Source organism: Eupeodes corollae, chromosome 2 (genome assembly GCF_945859685.1).
Source record: "Eupeodes corollae chromosome 2, idEupCoro1.1, whole genome shotgun sequence".
Taxonomy (NCBI): Eukaryota; Metazoa; Arthropoda; class Insecta; order Diptera; family Syrphidae; genus Eupeodes; species Eupeodes corollae.
Genome location: NC_079148.1, coordinates 110,033,673 through 110,052,781, shown reverse-complemented (window position 1 = coordinate 110,052,781; position 19,109 = coordinate 110,033,673). Strand labels below are relative to the sequence as shown.

Sequence of the window (19,109 nt, the reverse complement as noted above, 5' to 3'; positions counted from 1 at the left end):
AACAACTAAATCTAATAAAAAAAATGTTTTTGATACAAGTATGATTAGAACAAAGCGAGACTTAAAACTATTTATCGTACACAAAAATTGTAGAAAAACAATAAATGTGCACGAATGGGATGTAATCGATGTGGGTCCATCCCAGCCTAGAATTTTAGAATGTTTTTAATCGAAGCATATCGATTGATTTTGAACGTTTATATGATGGTAGATGTTCAAGTAATTTTTCAATTTTGTGATTGAATTTTGTTTGAGGTACTGGCACGTACATTAAAAAATTAAATATAAAAATCATTGTTATTATACCTTGTGAATTGTTTGTGCCTCAATTGCTTTTCCTCCAAATTTTTCCGACTGTTGAACATTTTTTTGAATCTCTTAAAAGAGAATATAACCGAAATCTTGCGTAATAAGAATTTGTATAATATTTTCACCATTAGTAACATTTATTTAATTAAGATGTGATTCCTAAACTAGGTGAAATAATAGGAAACATAAAATAACGCCGATATGTTTAGAGGTTTGAAGGTGCATGATTTATCCGACCTGCATGAGCAGCTTATAGGATTTGGAGTAGGAGCTAGGTTGTTTTCATGTAATGGCTTTGAATGGTTTTGAAGAAAATTGATTTTATCCTATTTTATCTGGGTGCCCTCCCTTTAGATTAAATTAAGGCCAAGTCTTTTTCTTCAAAATAATTTCCCCTTGTTTCATTTGGTTAAAGTGAAAATAGAGGATTTTAGTTTTAAATCATGAGTATATGAAAGTAGGAAATTTCCCTTATAATCATATTGTTCTATAAAATAACCGTTTACACATATTGCCATTTATTGAGATTTTTCTAGTGTGCATAAATAACATTCCATACGAAGTTAGTGTAATCGTTCGCGAATTTTTTTTCATCGTCCATAGCTCAAGAACCAGTAGAACCTACTTCAAATACATTTTGTTAAACAGATAATATTGCAGAAAGATGCAGAAAGGACTCTCAATTGAGTGGATGTTTATTCTACCATAGCAATTTCAAGAAAAGGTGAACATTTAAGTTAACACAAAATATCTAACGAACTAATAATGCCAAAGATTTGAATTGAATTTTAAATGATATATTGTAACGTGATACCAAACTAGTATATTTTTCAAACAAAATCTAATTAATGTTTTTATTTATAAATAAAAAAAAAAAACGAAAACATATATTTATCACCTCGAATATTTTACGAACAAAACATGATTTTATTTCAAAATAATTTTGTGCAACGAAGAATAACGTTTTTGACATTTGGTAATGAAATGGACTTTTTTTTTAAATAAAAATCTAAAAAAAAAAAACATTACTAAAAGTTGGTTAAAATTGATTTTCGACTCAAATAGCTTTTCAAAAATTTGAGATTATGGCTTCAAACTTATTTTATACCATAAGAAATATTGTTTAAAGTATTGTGTACAATTTAAAAAAAAAAATCGAATTGACATTTTTTTTTACTAAAAATAAATAAAAAACTTGATAAAAATGTACTTTCGACTCAAATATATTTTTCAAAAATTAAAAATATTGGCTTCAAACTAATTTTGTATAAAAATCCAAGAGTTTGTTTTTTTTCATAAAACAATAAAATCTACATAAAATAGTGCGAAGATTTGGTAAAAATTGAAGTTTAGCTCTCGATATCTCGTTAACAATAGAAGATATTGATTTTAAAATAATTTCACTCATGTAATTTGTATTTGCTTTTATAAGAAAAAAAACTTTTAAGAAATGCTTATTGGTAAAAATTGGTTTCGACTAAAAATCTCGTTAAATCAAACTATTTCAATTTTGAAATCAAACAAAATTATTTTTGGTAGTTTTAAAATTTAATACATTTTTTAACAAAAAACCAAAACCTACAAACTTTTAAACAAGACAAAGGATGGGAAGTTGGTCGCATCCAAGTCTCTTTTTTTTGAAGTAATTGTGTAGCCCAAAAACTGTTTTCTAAAAAAAGGAGCATGCATGATGTCTGCTGTGCGCAAGTTTGTACGAAAGGTCCGCGAGACAGGTATGCAAATAGACAACACTTATGGTCTTCTCCGTCGGAAGGTCCGAGTAGATGAGAATTTTGCTGCTTTAGCCGAAAGTGTGAAACTCAATTCACAAACATCAACCTTACATCAATCTCAACAGCTCAATGTTTGCACCCTGGCCTGAGGAGAATTCTGAACAAAACCTCGGAATACTCGCACTAAAAGTCGAATTGACTTCACGCTTTATTTTTGCCTAGCAGTTTGGCCTTTAGACCAGTTTCAATCGAAGAACGATCTTCTTTTCTAGTGAAGCGGATCTTCGAAAAAGCCGCACGTTATTGTTGAAAAACCAATTGTGAAACCAATAGTATGTCTGAACTCTGCTAACAATTCAACGATTTAAGGCCAATATGTGTCGGTTTGTAGGTACAATAGCATACAATTTCGAATTGCATTTCACCATTCTGTTTAGTTTTACAATCATAAATGTATTTTTTTATTTTTAAATTTTGAACCTGTTTTCTCTTAGTAAAAATCTGTCATTCTCTCAGCGTTAGATGCGTGACTTGAAGACTCCCAATGGAGACAGAAGAGTTATGAAATATTCAAGTTATCAGAACAAAAAGAATATTGCAGAGACATAATTCATTGTTAAATTAACATAATTATAAACACCATAATGGCTTAGAAATAAGTCCTCCTACAGGATGGTAGGGTATAAGTATAGATGTACAAAACATGTTCATTGATTGTTCTGTTCATAAAATTGTTTGAAGCATCTACCAGACAATACGACGAACTAATATAAATAAATGCAACAAAATCGCTTATGTTTAATACCAGTACCTATGTTAATTAAATTATCATTCCATTTTTAACGACAAAACCAGCTCAGTTTATTTTAATTCTTATAAATTTTAACAAACAAATTCGCAACTAGCAACAAATGCTAAATTCTAAAAGCTTAAACCTGTACCAACTTAAAAAACTGTTAGAATAGATAAAATTTTAAATAAACGCATATATGCATAATATTGTAGATATGTAGGTGAATGATATAATTGCTAATTCTAAAAAAGGTTTGGCAGATTCCTAATTCAATATGCTAGTTCCTAATGCTATCAAAATTCTTTCACAGCTATTTATGTCTTCGAACAGAATCTGGTGCAATATAACTACAAAAAAAAAGATCATTAATTTGCTTAAAAGACACGAGACACTTGAATAAAATAATTAAAATAATAATATGCATACAACTGGGTCGCATGAACTTGTTTCCTATATTCTTCAAGGTTATATAAAGTTGTCTAGCATTGAAGTTCAATAAGTTTTTTGATTATGAATATAAAAACTTTTGAAGTATGAAAAAGTGTCAAAATATGCATCCTTCTATTATAAATGTTAAAAGAAAATTCATGGTTCCTTCCTATATAGTAGAATCTCGGAAAAATACCTGTTTTGAAACTATAACTTTTAAGTCGAACGTCAAACGATTTTGCGCCGGAACTGCGTACTTCGTGTTTGGAAAAAAATATCTAGTTAAAAATTTTCCCGACTTGGTATAAGTGATGATAAGACCTATGGATAAACATTTCTAACAATAATTTTCTATAGGACAGAAATATTTTGTTTAAGTTATAGATTTAAAATGTTTGGCTTAAATAAACCTGTTTTTACTGCATTGATGTGTCAAAAACTGAGAAAGAGAGTTAAAAGAATGAAAATGCACGCGAATGCACCTTGACTGCGTTAAGATACAATATATTTGAAATAGTTTCCTTTTATAATTCTTTTTTCGAAAAAGTTGAACTTTTGATGCAACTTTTTTAGGAAACATGTGGGCAGGTGAGAGTTTCTGTTAACACATTAAGTATGACTGTTATTTACTTAAATATCAACTGGTTTTTGTTTCAAACTAAAAATAAGCCCTTAGCTGTTTGACTAATTATTATATGCCTAGTTTTTCGTCTTAAATTGTATCTATTATCTATGGGAAATTTTAATGTCACATAAACACAAACAAAATGATTTCGGGCAGTTTTATTGATGAAACGCAGAATTATCTCATCAATAAAATTATCCCGCAATGAATTACTCGTTTCGGAACGAACATAGTCCTATTTTTTCAATTTTGACTTGGTTTTTCTGGCCATCATGTTGGTTTTTTTGGCCATTTTCATGAGCTTGAATCTTTTTATTTTTGAATCTTAATGTCCTACAAACGTTATAGACTGTGTTCACATTTCTCTTTCCTAAGGTCCACCGGGAAAGGAAAACCAAACAAAATCTAAAGCGTTCAATTTTTGATTTTAAGGATTTGATTCTGAAGTTTGTGCACATTTTTACAGATGAAATTTGGGTTAATTTTAATTTTAATTGTGATTAAGATGGCTCATGGACAACTTATTGAGAAAGCCATACAAATATAGTCAGAAATGTTATTGACAGCAGCCAATAGTTATCATTATCATAAACATTTGTAATATCTAAAAATCGTCTAAACCCATTCTTATCATTATTATCAAGTGAAAGGCTATAGAACGTTTAACAATAATAAGTCAACCATCTGACAATGGATTTCTTGGTCACTTTATAATAATCCATCAATAAAAACTGAACACAACTTCGGTTTAAAACAAAACAGCCATCAGGTTGTATTTATTTATATCATAGTTTTTTTTTTGTTTTTGTTTTTGTTCTTTAACTTATCACGTTTTTTTTACAAAAGCTTGCGGATGGGTTCCTCCTTTTGTGGATGGGCAGCAAGGTATGACAGAGCACGGACGATAAGTTCTGGCACTGGTGGTGGAGTTGGCAAAAGTTCACCAGATGGATGGTAACCATCAGCATCGGCAACGTAGCTCAATACAACAGCTTGTCCTTCGGGTGAAACGTATTTGTAAGCTCCTTGGATGGCGTTGGCGTCACCAGCAGAGTTAACATCGATTCCGTTTGAGGTTTGGAAAGCATAGTGGAAGACACCTTCTGGGGAGATTTCGTTTTCCAAAGCCTTGGTCTCAGCACCGACCTCGCTGTCCAAAGGAGCAGCAGCGCAGAATCCAATAAGGGCGATCAAAGCGACCTGTATAAATAACATTTCAAATTGTTAGTATTAGAATTTACATTTCAGTTAAACTTTTGATGGAAACTTACGTATCTGAACATTTTGTTTGGTTTGTTGTTGATTACTCAAGTTATCAAATGAAAGTGATACTCTATCCTTCAACGGTGCAAGTTTATATACCCTAAAATTGTTTGTTTAATGTTAGAAGAAAAACACGTGCTGCTTATGCTTGATGCAATGCAGTCGACAATCTTAGACAAAGACATCTTGATTTGAGAATTTCAAACGAGTATAATAGTGGACAGGTTCAGATCAGAGAACATAAAAGACTTGATGTTGGATAAGTCTTAGTATCTGATTGGCTAGTCAAAATATTGCAGTTCCAATAAACTAACTTCTTTGGAAATTTGACTGGAAAGTAAGTGAACAGGCAAGTTCAGACAACATAAAGAGACTTCATTTGCAGTCAACTGTTTTCTTTGATCGATAAATAACTCCGAGGTAACAACATAACAACATCTTTTACACATAACTTTAAATACAATTTTGTTTTAATTACATAAACAGATGACATAGTTATGACGTTCAACTGACATTTTGACATAAGTAGAATTGACTTGATAGTAAGGCATACATTTTCCTTGGCTTTCTTTCTAGTAAGTTTTCCGATAAAGTCGACTTAATTTGATCATATTTTTTTTTTTTTACACTTCAGAATTTTCAGAAGTAGTAAGCTTCATCATAAGTGCATGTGTTAGTTGTTAGTAAAAAATAATATAATAATTATAGCCTAACACACGCACAAAATACAAAACATAATTAACATTTAGCATGAATTGATACAACAAAAAATAAAATTAAGACGTTTACGATATTGGAGCACAGGTTCTAAACAATGATTTTAATCCCGCCTTATTTAAATTTAAATCTACCGATGAACAGTTTAAGTTATATAAAATGCTCATTCGACTTATGGCTTCATTCTTCACATAGTTAGTTCTATGGAAGTCAATATGTAAACATTCAAATGAGCGCAGGTGTGATGAGTTCCGTCTCGGTAATTCAAATGTACACAAGATAGGAATTAAGGTGCATCAATTTCACCATTAATGAGTTAATGAAAAAATACTAAGTCATTATTAACACTCCTTTGATGGAGAGATTGCATTTGAAGAAGCAGAATACGAAGTTAATAGGGAGGCAGATCATAAGGATCATCCCAGGTAAGGCCCCTTAGTACAAAGCGAATGAATTTATGTTGAATTTATTCAATACGTATTCCATGAATTTCGTAATAGGGAGTCCATACTTGCGATACATATTCAAGATGAGGACGAACATGGCAATTGTACAAAGAAAGAGTAACATAGGGATCATTGAACTCCTTTGCCCATCGTTTTATAAAACCAAGCACAGAACTTGCCATTGACAATAAAATTAATGTAATGTGTAAACTCTAAGTTGGAACAGAAATAAACACCTAAATCTTTAAATGTGGAGACACGACAGAGTTTTTGCTCTGATATACAATAATCAAATAGAGCTTGTTAAAGAATATGATCATGGGTGGACTTTATTATTTTAAAAATCTTCATGCTGTCAGCAAAAATGAGAAGTTCACTTGAGCGTAGACATGACGATATATCGTTAATAGACAGGATGAACAGAAAAGGGCCAAGATGGCTTCCCTGAGGAACTCCAGATTGAGCGACAAATGGTTCAGAACGAAAATTTCTTTAGAAAAGTCAGTGTATACACAGTCAACTTCATAATCTTGTTCTAAAGCGTTTGACCATATGTTTGAGAATGTGGGATTTGTAACGGTTGATCTTTTTTCACAAAACCATATTGCTGTTCGCAAATGAGATTCTTACTAAAAAATACTACACTTTCAAAAACAGCTTGTCCAAACACTTTAGGAATGCAAGAAAGCATTGCAATGGGCCTGTAGTTGCTTATATCAGACTTGTTACCTTTCTTGAAAATTTGTGTTAGAAATTACTTCTTCCATATACTGGGAAATTTTCCTGTTTTTCGAAAAAGTTTGAATAAGAACATAAGGGGTTCAACTCAAGCATTCCTACAATTTTTTGTACTATAGGGGAAACACCATCGGGACCGTTTGAACAGTCATCATTCAACGCAGATAAAAGATCAAATACCGAACTTTGTAGCACAAGTATGTGACTTTAGCTAGTTTGCGAAAAGGAGTGAAGATTATAAAAATATACTTCACTAACTTCTTCAGGGCTATTAACAAATGACTCACGGAAATTTGTTGCGAAAGCGTTACAGATATCAACAGTTTTATCTAATGAAAGGTTTTTGTAAGTGAAGTTAACTTTAAAGCCATCTGATTATATTATATTAGATTTAATTGACAGCTGGCCAATCCAACATTTCGTCTGAGTTCTGAACATGCATAATACAAATCTTGCTCAAGATGAAATGGTCCTGTCTGCGTGACTGAAAATATCAGCTGATCACATTATTAAGGTAAAGTGTCATAAACTTCAAAATTGGAACTTTACTTTAATAACCTCTTCCTTCAGTTGATCGTGCAAAAACTACTAAAAACATAATTGGCTATAATTCCTTCTCAGCAATGTACAACTTCATCTGGACTACTATTTCGTAATTTAAATAAATATTACTTGTTCATTTAACAATTTGACAAGGAACCCTTTTATATAAAACATAAAATGGAATTGTGCAGAAAATAAATAAATCACACAAAATTATGATTAGCTGTCATTTTAACATAAGTGCAATTGACTTGATAGTTGGGGAGGTTTTTCTAGCATTACTTTCCAATAAAATTGCCCTAATTGAGAGCCAATTCTTTGGGAGCCAATAAGATGCTAGAAACTTGCCTTACTTTCAAGTACCATGTCGTCTGAAGCTGACCATAATTTTGCGAAGATTATTCAATCATCTGACAGTAGAATTGTCAGCCATGTTGACTATGGACACATTTGGCAGTTCTCTGACGGTGGGCAGATTCAGACAACAAAGAGGAATTGAAGCTATGAAAGGCACGTTTCCAGCATCAGATTGGTTAGCTGCAAAAAAATGTCCTTTTAATTAAGGCAGATTTTTTTTAGGAAATTGAGTAGAAAGTTTGTGTTCAAGCTTCAAATTAATGGAATCCGAAGAACTTAATAGATCTTGGGGAATAAATTTGCATTCAAAGAATGTAGTTGACTGCATATGAAGTATCTTATGTTGTCTTAAGTTGTTTAATAACCGACCTTTTTCGAAAAAAAATAGTCTATCCGTTTATAGACATTGCCATCGGACTTAAAGGTAAGACTGTAGCCGGTATCTGCTCTGATGGTCATGGTGTTCCACACTTTTGTCTCCGATGTTGTCAAACATTTGAGATTGATGTGGACTTTTTAATAATACTTAAAATAATTCTGATTCCTTTTCCGTTTTCATAAACAAAAAACAAAACGAGTATGTACTACAAACATACTTTTGTATAAAATTAATAAAAAAAAATTGAGTTCAACTTGGGTTTATAACAAAACAACCCTAAGGTTGTATTTATTTATATCATAATCATAAATTTGTTTGTTGTTATCACGTTTTAAACTTTTTACAAAAGCTTGCGGATGGGTTCCTCCTTTTGTGGATGGGCAGCAAGGTATGACAGAGCACGGACGATAAGTTCTGGCACTGGTGGTGGAGTTGGCAAAAGTTCACCAGATGGATGGTAACCCTCAGCATCGGCAACGTAGTTCAAGACAACAGCTTGTCCTTCGGGTGAAACGTATTTGTAAGCTCCTTGGATGGCGTTGGCGTCACCAGCAGAGTTAACATCGATTCCGTTTGAGGTTTGGAAAGCATAGTGGAAGACACCTTCTGGGGAGATTTCGTTTTCCAAAGCCTTGGTCTCAGCACCGACTTCGCTGTCCAAAGGAGCAGCAGCGCAGAATCCAATAAGGGCGATTAAAGCGACCTGAAAAAATTAAAATTTAAATTATTAGAATTATAGTTTTATAAATCAATCATAAATGAATACTTACGTATCTGAACATGTTTGTTGGTTGTTGATTACTCAAGTTATCAAGTGAAAGTGATACCCTAGCCTTGTTCGGTACAAGCTTATATACCCAAAAAGCATTTGTTTAATGTTAGCATTCTGCTAATGCAGATAACAATGCAGTCAGTAATCTTATACTAAGACATTTGCATCTGACAATCTTAAACGAGTCTAACAATGAACAGGTTCAAATAGGACAACAAAAGAAGTTTGAAGTGGACAAGTTTCTAGTGTCTGATTGAACATCTGTCAAAATACTGCCTTCCAATAAAGGCGTCTTTTTGGAAAGTTGACTGGAAAGTTAGTCAAGAAAGATCTTCCTCACCATAAAGTAGTCGAATCTATACGTCAAAATATCAGCTGATTACATTTTTCATATTCAACTGCAAGTTGAACTGCTTTACTTCGGCGTTACATACTTTTGTCTAAGATTCTTCCTTTCTAAAATGGGGGAGAAATAAATAAATATTTTATATTATACAAAATACAATTCATAATGCTTGGCTGAAATGTAGGGTTTTTTATTGTTGGTATTTTCTGTGCAAACAACTAAAGGTTAAATTAAGTGAAAGAAAGCAAAGTTAAAAGTTTGAAATTAATGAAATCTTCAAAACTAGCACTTGCCATAATCTAAATTTGCATTCAAAGACAGTGTTCATATTATGGATTAATAAAATTATGAAATATCAAAAAGTCTTTCTACTATTTTTTTTTAACACAGCTTACAGTATATAAAAATCAATAGTTTTGGAAATTGTGATTCAAGGGCAAAGAAAGTTTGTGAGCAAAATTGTTAGGGTATGTAAATGAAACATTTTACAGGAATATTTATTAATAATAATAAATAATATTTATATGTACTCAGAAAAATATGTTGTATTCCTTTTCAACATGTTATGTTCTAGTGGAAAGCAATCCCCTAGATCGGCTTTCTACAGTTTTTTTTCACTTATAGGAGTTAGGAATAAACAGCGTTGCCAATAAAACATATTTGCATTTTCCAGATTTTTCACAAATCTCAATACTTTTCAATTAATTTGAATTTTTGTGATATAAATTAAAACACTGAAATTAAGGTAAAGTTAATTTTTATTTTTTCTCTGAAATCGAAGTTGTGAGATTATTTGTTAAATATATATATGTACATATATAGTTAGCAGTATAAAACTTAATTATTTGTGAAAGAAATATTAAATTCTAAGCAATTCGCAGCTTATTTAATTAGATGACAAACGTTGGTCTTAGGCCGGTGGATAGGTCAAGTTATATTCCACAGAGCGGCAATTAGCCTCTGGGATTGAAGGACTAATTGGTAAAAGAGCTTCGGCCGGTAACCATCAATATCAGGGGTGTAGCTTAATTCAATGGAGTAAATGTATAAGTAAGATCCCTGGATATCATTTGCAAAACCGGAGTAATTGAAATCATTACCGATTGATAATTGGAAACCATACTGAAAGGTACCAATGGGTTAAATGTCAATATCTAGAGCCTAAATTTCAGCATGAACATCTGAACCACCAAAACGAACTTGAAAAATATAAAAAAAAAAATTAAATTATGAAAAAATTTGTAATCAATTTTTTCGATAATATTGTGAAACTTACGAAATGTAAACATGTTGTTTATGAGAGTTTTCAAAGCAAAATGATTGAAGTTCTTTTACAAATCCCGGTAAACTAACAATCCATGGTTCTGGAAAATAGTTCTTAAAGCAATATCTGTATACAAAACATACATACATAATATTAAATATGGAATACGACAAGAATAATTCTGGGAGTATCTGTTTGAATATAGTAATCAGCCGGTTATTGTTTGATCATAAATAACGAAATTGGCATCCGCTTTTTACTTACGGCAGAACCTGAACTGTGCATTCTTCTTTGCATTATTTAGAATAACAAAACCAGCTTAAATAAGTTTTTATATTTCTAAAAAATAAACCAAACCAGCTTAACCTTTACTAACTTAAATTAAGATTCCTTCGGACCAAGCAAATCTGCATCAAGACCAGATCAACAAGTTTGATATTTCAACCAAAAAAGCTATCTGCATTAGCAGCATGCGTTTTACCTCTAACATTAAACAAATGATTTTAGGGTATATAAACTTGCACCGTGGAAGGATAGAGTATCACTTTCACTTGATAACTTGAGTAATCAACAACAAACAAATCAAAATGTTCAGATACGTAAGTTTTCATCAAAAGTTTAACTGGAAAGTAAATTCTAATACTAACAATTTGAAATGTTATTTCTACAGGTCGCTTTGATCGCCCTTATTGGATTCTGCGCTGCTGCTCCTTTGGACAGCGAGGTCGGTGCTGAGACCAAGGCTTTGGAAAACGAAATCTCCCCAGAAGGTGTCTTCCACTATGCTTTCCAAACCTCAAACGGAATCGATGTCAACTCAGCTGGTGACGCCAACGCCATCCAAGGAGCTTACAAATACGTTTCACCCGAAGGACAAGCTGTTGTCTTGAACTACGTTGCCGATGCTGAGGGTTACCATCCATCTGGTGAACTTTTGCCAACTCCACCACCAGTGCCAGAACTTATCGTCCGTGCTCTGTCATACCTTGCTGCCCATCCACAAAAGGAGGAACCCATCCGCAAGCTTTTGTAAAAAGTGTCAAACGTGATCAGTTAGACAACAAAAAAAGTTGATGTTTATGCTATAAATAAATACAACCTTAGGGTTGTTCTGTTATAAAAAAACTAACAAATTTGACTTAATTATTTATTCAAAAATTCATATAACGGTTTCTTACCTGAATTTGGCAGCGCATCATTACCATATGTGAATTTTTTTGTCGTCGGTGTTCTCAAGGTCGTCGATGAATCCATAAAAAATAACTCGATTGAACTTTTCGTGTTTTTTTATTGGTGAGATGGTTCTCCGAATTTCCAATAAAAAAAATTAAAACTTGATTTTAAGTGATGATGACTGGCTTTTTGCTTAATATTGCACAAGAAACTTGTACACATTTATTTTTTGAATATTAAAAGTAAAGGTAATAGTTTATTTTTATCTCATTTTGGGATTTTTATAGATTAAAAATATCACGATGCGCTATTAATGAAAATGTCTAACTTTCTCTTAAGAATGGCATAAGATTTGTTCAAAATTAATATTACGCTATATTGATATAAGTAATATGCAATTGAGCTACATGCAGTGTCATATTCATACGAATGACATATTGTTTCTTACATGAAATGATAAATGATAAGACTTTTATGACATTAATATGACATCTATACAGCCTCTACAAATAGCGTTAATGACACTCTAGATTTATTGCAAAAAGATGACCATTGACCTATTTCATTCTTTAAACGAACAATTAGTTATTATGTACTTTTGCTATTTCTAGAAGACATTCAATTCTTTAAGGTCATCGAAAGTATTTTTAAATTAACCTGTCAAGTCAATTATTTGTCTCAGTTTGTAAATGCTGTTATAAATGCATTGATACACGTGATATAACGGGTTATCCATTTTACGATTTTAAAAGTTTGCTGAAAGTTGTCAAACCAATTTTGTTTGCAGTTGAAAGTCTGACATTTACGAAAATGGATCGCTGGATTAATTACAGATATTGTAAGGCCTGTGCATCATCGTTTCGATCGTACCACTGAAAATATCGCTTTTTGTAAGGGAAAGTGTTGCAGAAGACCCGAATGTGCCGGTACCTTGTCGTTCTCAGGAATTATTATGTTTACTTTTGAAACTGCAAAATGTATAACCCTACACATATGTTAACACTTGAGCACAGTGAAATTTCCAGTGTTGAATATCCAAAATTTCAGTTATTGTTATTTTTGATCCAGGAAAGGCTTTATAGCTTTTTGGCGATATTTGGAACAAAACTGGTACATAACTGTTCTATTTATAGACTAAGTAAAATTCGCCTCCCTTTGAAAATTCAGAAAAAAAGTGACGAAATTTCACTAAATTAAACTTAATTTTTTTAAAAAAGCTGGTCAATGCCTTGAAAGCAAGAATTTTTGCGAAACCTATATGTGCTATTTATATATGTATCTACTTCTTGTCAGAAACTCCGAATAATTGTATGTCCAAGTAAAAAATAAAAATTCAATTATTTTAGAAAAAAATTATTGATGTTGTTAGTTTCGTTACACCATTTAGTAGAAAAAAGCTCTTAAACTGATTTTTATTATGTATTACACTGGTCGACAAGGTCTTTTACTGCAAATAAAATTGCGCGTTTCCAATGGGTTTTGGTGACCTTAATTCCAAACCGACTTCAAAATGAACGTATCACGTCAGGTTTTTGAAATATGTTATACTTTTTAAAATTTCTAGAAAACACGCCTGTAAATAAGGCTTTTTAAGGCTATATAAATTTATGAAATATCTTTTTTTAAATAAAATTAGTATCTTTGTTTTCCAAATCTGTAATACCTTTTTTCAATATTCAGTTGAAATAGCATAAAATATTCGAAAAGTCTTCATAAGTTGTAAGATCTCTTATATTACCTACCTATTCTGCTGTATGGATGTGTGCTGTAGCGTTGACTCAAAGGCGAAAACTTAATGTTATATACCACAACTTTGCCAGATATATCTTCAATATAAGATATTAAGACCATATTTCATGTTAACTAAACAAATAACGGGTCTGAATTTTGATAATTTGACTCAAAGGCGAAAACTTAATGTTATATACCACAACATTGCCAGATACATCTTCAATATAAGATATTAAGACAATATTTTATGTTAACTAAACAACTAACGGGTCTGAATTTTGATAATTTTATAAAATTTAGAACTACCATTCAGCTGCACAGTATTATCGTTATTTGTACAACCGATTATTTTTTTCAAATTCGCTAAAAACTGTTGGACAAATTCAACCAAGATTTGTTTGCCTGCAATCTGAACGTAAATTTGTTGTCCATGCAACTCAATTATGGAACTCTCTACGTATTACATTCAAAAGAATAATTAAGACAAACGCATTCAAAAATCGTCTTTTAACGCATTGACCAATGATTTTAGGGTTATGATTATTAAAAAAATACTAAAAAAAATAAACATTGTAAACTATGATTTTAAAATTAAATTGTTAGTCTCTACTTAATTTGAAATTCTCAAACGCTCTACCATATTTTTTAGAGATTGTAATCTTAATGTGAATTATGAATTAATGAATATGAAATATGAAAAAAAAATAATAATAATAAGTTGTAGGATTTCATCTGTCTAACAAAAATCTAAAAGAAACGCTAAGCCGGTTCTCAACACAAAAAAACGGCAACACGGTTTAAAAGTAAGTTTTGCTCAAGTTTTTGAAATATATTAAAAAAAATATAAAATTAATGTTGAAAACGGATAATTGTTAACCTTAAGCAATGGATTGAAAATCAGCACTAAACATTAACTACAAACCGTATTTTTCAAAACTATTAAAGTATTTAATTAAAGGCTTCAAAACTATATACAGAATCAAGTTAAGGCTAAATAAGCTAACTAATGAGAACAAAGTAAGATTCTAAAATGATTCTGATTGATGATGATGATTGTATTTGGAAAAGAAAGATGTGTACTTTTTCAAATCAAAAAACAATTTAGTGTTCAGTGATGTTTTGAGGTTTAACTAAGACTTGAAAACCCCTTTTTTTGGATGTTTTTAACATTTTCAAATGTGCATATTTTAGAAACATGATGAAATAGAAATAAGGACATTTTAGACAATTATCAAATAGGCTGTTTAAAATACTATTATACCTTTTTTGTGTTTTTTTTTTTAATTACGTAATCTGCATCTTAAAAGGGTTACTGAAAAAGTTTTATGTAAGCGTCTGGTAACTCTATTCAGAAACGACATATTGTTAGGAAAATGACTATCAAATTTTTCTATAGTGACAGATTTTTAGATATCAATTTGACTATCACCTTACACAGACCAAATTCAATTATTTTGACTGTCAACAATCAACAATCACCTTAGCCGATTCCACCCCTGTTTTTAATATATTGTTATAATAAATATTTTTTCTCAGAATCAACAAAAAGAAAGCTACTGTACGGAGACTTTTTGAACTTTGTGTATGCAAAATAAACATACTTAAAGTTGTTTTTTTGGTTATTATATCAAGTTGAACAGAACGTTTAGCCTCAAACAACATTTGGACTGCGAACATTTTATATAAAATAAAATAAATAAATTAGGTGGCGCAACAGTCCATGAAGAACCAGGGCCTAGTGACTTACAACTCTCAACCATTCCTGTGTGCGAGTAATGTTTGTCAGAGATGGAAAGGGACCTACAGTTTATATGCCGAATCCGAAAGGCTAATTTTAGAAAGCACTTTTAATGACCAGAATTACTCTTGGAGGATTTGTCAATTCCTCGCAACAGGCAGTACCCGTGAAAAAAATTAGGTGGCACAGGCAGAGATTGAACCCAAGACCCTTTGCATGACAGTCCAACGCACTAACCATGACGGGTACTACAGCATTTTATATAAGTATTCAAAAATCTACTCCCTTTAATTTGTTGCTGTAAAACAAATGTTTTTTTTTAATTTTTTTGTCTTTATGGGCGCTTGCGGAAATATCAAAAATATGAGTATCGTTTAACATAATCACGTCTAAGCCACCTATTAAAAAATCATAAGGTACCATATCACCTATGAATAAGATTTGTTTTGAGTACCAACATAAACTTGATACAAAGTCATAAAAGTAATCAAAAATGCTAATACTTTATATCGCAAAAATATACTTATGTATATGGAAATATCGTCACACATGTATCATTTATTAGCGGCCTAATTAACACAGAGATAGTGTCATATTTGATGGTGAAATATAGCAACAATTATTAATTTGTTTTGCTAACAATTTAAATAAATAAATTTAAATAAATAAATAAATTGGGTTGGCGCAATCGTTGAGAACTAGGGCCTAGTGACTTACAACTATCAACCATTCCTGTGTGCGAGTAATGTTGCCAGGAATAGAGGGGACCTACACTTTGTATGCTGAATCCGAACGGCTAATTTAAGAAAGCACTTTTTCATGACAAGAGTTACTCTTGGAGAATTTGTCAATTCCTCGCAAGAGGCAGTACCCGTGCAAAGACTTTAGATGACATAGGCAAGGATCGAACCCAAGACCTCTGGCGTGACAGTCCAACGTACTTAACATCATGCCACGGGTACTACAATTTATGTTTTCTAAATTTTACTGGCTCCTAACTTTGGACATAAATATGTTTTTGAAACCCTAAAAAAACAATTATTTTTAGCCAAATTTAAGTATAAAATGCCACTCTGTATACGATGGTCAGTAATTTTAGCAACCATTATTCAAAAATATTGTGCGTTACTGTTTGAATATTCAAATGAATAGATTTTTTTTTATGTAAAAATAAATATGCCTCATTATGAGAAATTAATTCGCACTGCGCCTGAGGCTAGGGACAGGCCATGTGATTAATTAAAAAATCAAAAAGTGCTGATGTTTTTAGGCAAATTTAAATTCATGTATCTATAAATGGAAACACAACTTGTATCTGTAAACAGATATCCACCTTGCAGCGACACAAATCTTTTCCTCATTAATTTGCATTATTTGTGTAGCAGGCCAATCAATCAATATATTTTGTTTGGAAAATAAATATTAATACAGTGCGTGGGAAAAAAGTTAAGGCCTTGACCTATATTTTACTTTAAGTGTTGAAACTGATGATGGTAGAATAAAATTTAATGCAGGTTATTAGTATGAAATTATGTACAGCATATTCCTCTCAAAAACTAATTTAATTTAGAAAATAAACATATACATACCTATTCGAACTTTAAATAAATAAACGTCATTTTGCATTACATATGTATGTGTAGATTGCGAGATTTTATAGTCAAACATGACATTACGATGGAAAAGAAGTAGGAAAAACTGTGTCTGACAATTTCGTCCATCTGTATGGTTGTCACTCTTACTTACACTCTATAAACCATTGGGCCGATTAAATTCAAGCTTGGAATTTAAGGCTTTAAATTCAAGTTTATTTTATTTATATGCAATATGGTGGGATATATGATTTTACCGAAAAGAACGTTGTACAAGTTATGCCTGTAAAAAAGGAATTAAAAAAGTTGTTAAAACAATTCCTTTACCTGGGCATTTGTTAAGTACACTTAAGTTTTAGATGGATAACTTTTAATGTATGGAACTTATCATTATGAAGTATTCAGTATTTGTAAAGAAATCTTTTGTTTTTTATGATTGCACTGATTCTTCTAGGCAAACTATCAACCAAAGCCACACATCGTTGGCTCGGAATGCCATACCATGCATCTTGAATGAACTGCCATAATTCTTGCAAATTTGTCTTTCTTTCGTTTTTCAATTTGATATTCCACATTTTTTCGATTGGGTGATTGCGCTAGCCACTTTAGAACGTTAATTTAATTGACCACCAAGCAATTCTTCACAAATTGTGATTTGTGCTTATGGTCATTATCATGCATAAATTTCCATAGAAGTCAATATTCTTCTAAAAAAGGAACCATATTATTTACCAGGACACTTGTGTACACATGTTGGTCCATTTTTGAGGCAATTTTTACCTTAGAACCAATACCGTGCCAGGAAAATGCCCAGATCATAACATTAACTGACTTTCAAGTTTTTATTTGAAACTTTTCATTTAATCGGCGTTGCTTACCGTCGTTGATGATATGTTTACATCATAACTTTATTTTCAGTTCGTTGCGGATGGCACTGGAGCTCTGAAACGGATCCTTGGCTGACAAACGATAAATTACTTTGTCTTCTGTTGGTGTGGTCTTCAATTTGCTGAAGCGCGTTTTAAACTATTTTTCTAGAGCACTCCAACAGCTTGGATATGTCACAAACTGTCTTTCCCTTGTCTTTCTGAGCATCATTGTCCTTCTGATATGACTATTTAAGTACATTTTGATTTATTTATTAAGTTGATTATTAACAAATACTGGATAACCTCGAAAAGTGTACTTTTCGAGGTTATCCAGATAAAAAAATGTATAAGGACTAAATTACAAACTTATGTATTTTTTCTCAAAACGCAATAAAATGTATTTATTTAGAGTAACAGTTTTATAAACTTCCCATAAGAAGTTATTGCAATGGTTCCGATTTGATAAATTGAAAGTTTTGACATTGTCGAAATAAAAGATTTTTAAAAAGATGTCTTTGCGTGCGTGTGTACGTACGTTCGCGACGTTTTTTTCGTTGCCCATAGGTCAAGAACCAGAAGGGATATCGACTTCAAATAAATTTTGTTATACATAGCAGTTTAAAAAAAAATGTGGATGTTTTGGTTAACCCTAAATATCTTGCTAACCAAAAACGCTAGAGACTTGAATTAAATTTTATATTATATATTGTAACGTGATACCAAATAAATATATTTTTTTTAAATAAAAAAATTATAAATAAAAAAAATGAAAACAAAATTTGTCGTCTTGTAACGAATACAAAATAAATTTATCTCCAAAACAATTTTGTGCAACGAAAAATAACGTTTTTAACATCTAGTAAAATTTTGAGAAAAAATTAATTAACAGTTTTTTTATAAAAAATAGAAACTTAAAAAAATCATTACTCAAAGTTGGTAAAAATTGAATTTCGACTCAAATATCTTTTCAAAACATTGAGATTATTTTCACTTATAAGAAATATTGTTTTCAACATTTTTTAAAATTTTTAGAAAAATCGAATTGACAGTTTTTGTACAAAAATCGAATTGACAGTTTTTGTACAAAAAATAAAAATCTAAACAAAAAAATTAATAAAAGGTGGTAAAAATTGATTGTCGACTCAAATATCTTTTCAAAACTTTAAAAATTAATTTTCGACTTTTTGGCTTTAAACTTATTTTGAATTATAAGAAATATTTTTTTTAATATTTGGAAAAATTTTGAGAAAAATCGCATCGACAGTTTTTTTTACAAAAAATAAAAGCCCAAA

At 31.2% G+C, this 19,109-nt stretch overlaps 3 protein-coding genes across 3 annotated transcripts; 1 reads left to right on the top strand and 2 right to left on the bottom strand.

Annotated features, from left to right (window-relative positions):
* Positions 1-4,631: 4,631 nt before the first annotated feature.
* LOC129947238 (pupal cuticle protein Edg-78E-like) lies at positions 4,632-5,318 on the bottom strand. Its single transcript, XM_056057734.1, has 2 exons — positions 5,161-5,318; positions 4,632-5,089 (listed from the first exon to the last, which is right to left on the bottom strand). The coding sequence occupies exons 1-2, from the start codon at positions 5,170-5,172 to the stop codon at positions 4,727-4,729; spliced, it is 375 nt and encodes a 124-aa protein (XP_055913709.1). The 5' UTR covers positions 5,173-5,318; the 3' UTR covers positions 4,632-4,726.
* A 3,268-nt stretch (positions 5,319-8,586) lies between these two features.
* On the bottom strand, positions 8,587-9,250 carry LOC129946965 (pupal cuticle protein Edg-78E-like). Its single transcript, XM_056057350.1, has 2 exons — positions 9,103-9,250; positions 8,587-9,035 (listed from the first exon to the last, which is right to left on the bottom strand). The coding sequence occupies exons 1-2, from the start codon at positions 9,112-9,114 to the stop codon at positions 8,673-8,675; spliced, it is 375 nt and encodes a 124-aa protein (XP_055913325.1). The 5' UTR covers positions 9,115-9,250; the 3' UTR covers positions 8,587-8,672.
* A 1,908-nt stretch (positions 9,251-11,158) lies between these two features.
* Positions 11,159-11,750, top strand: LOC129944263 (pupal cuticle protein Edg-78E-like). The gene is made up of 2 exons (XM_056053583.1): positions 11,159-11,313; positions 11,385-11,750. The coding sequence occupies exons 1-2, from the start codon at positions 11,302-11,304 to the stop codon at positions 11,745-11,747; spliced, it is 375 nt and encodes a 124-aa protein (XP_055909558.1). The 5' UTR covers positions 11,159-11,301; the 3' UTR covers positions 11,748-11,750.
* The last annotated feature ends 7,359 nt before the right edge of the window (positions 11,751-19,109 follow it).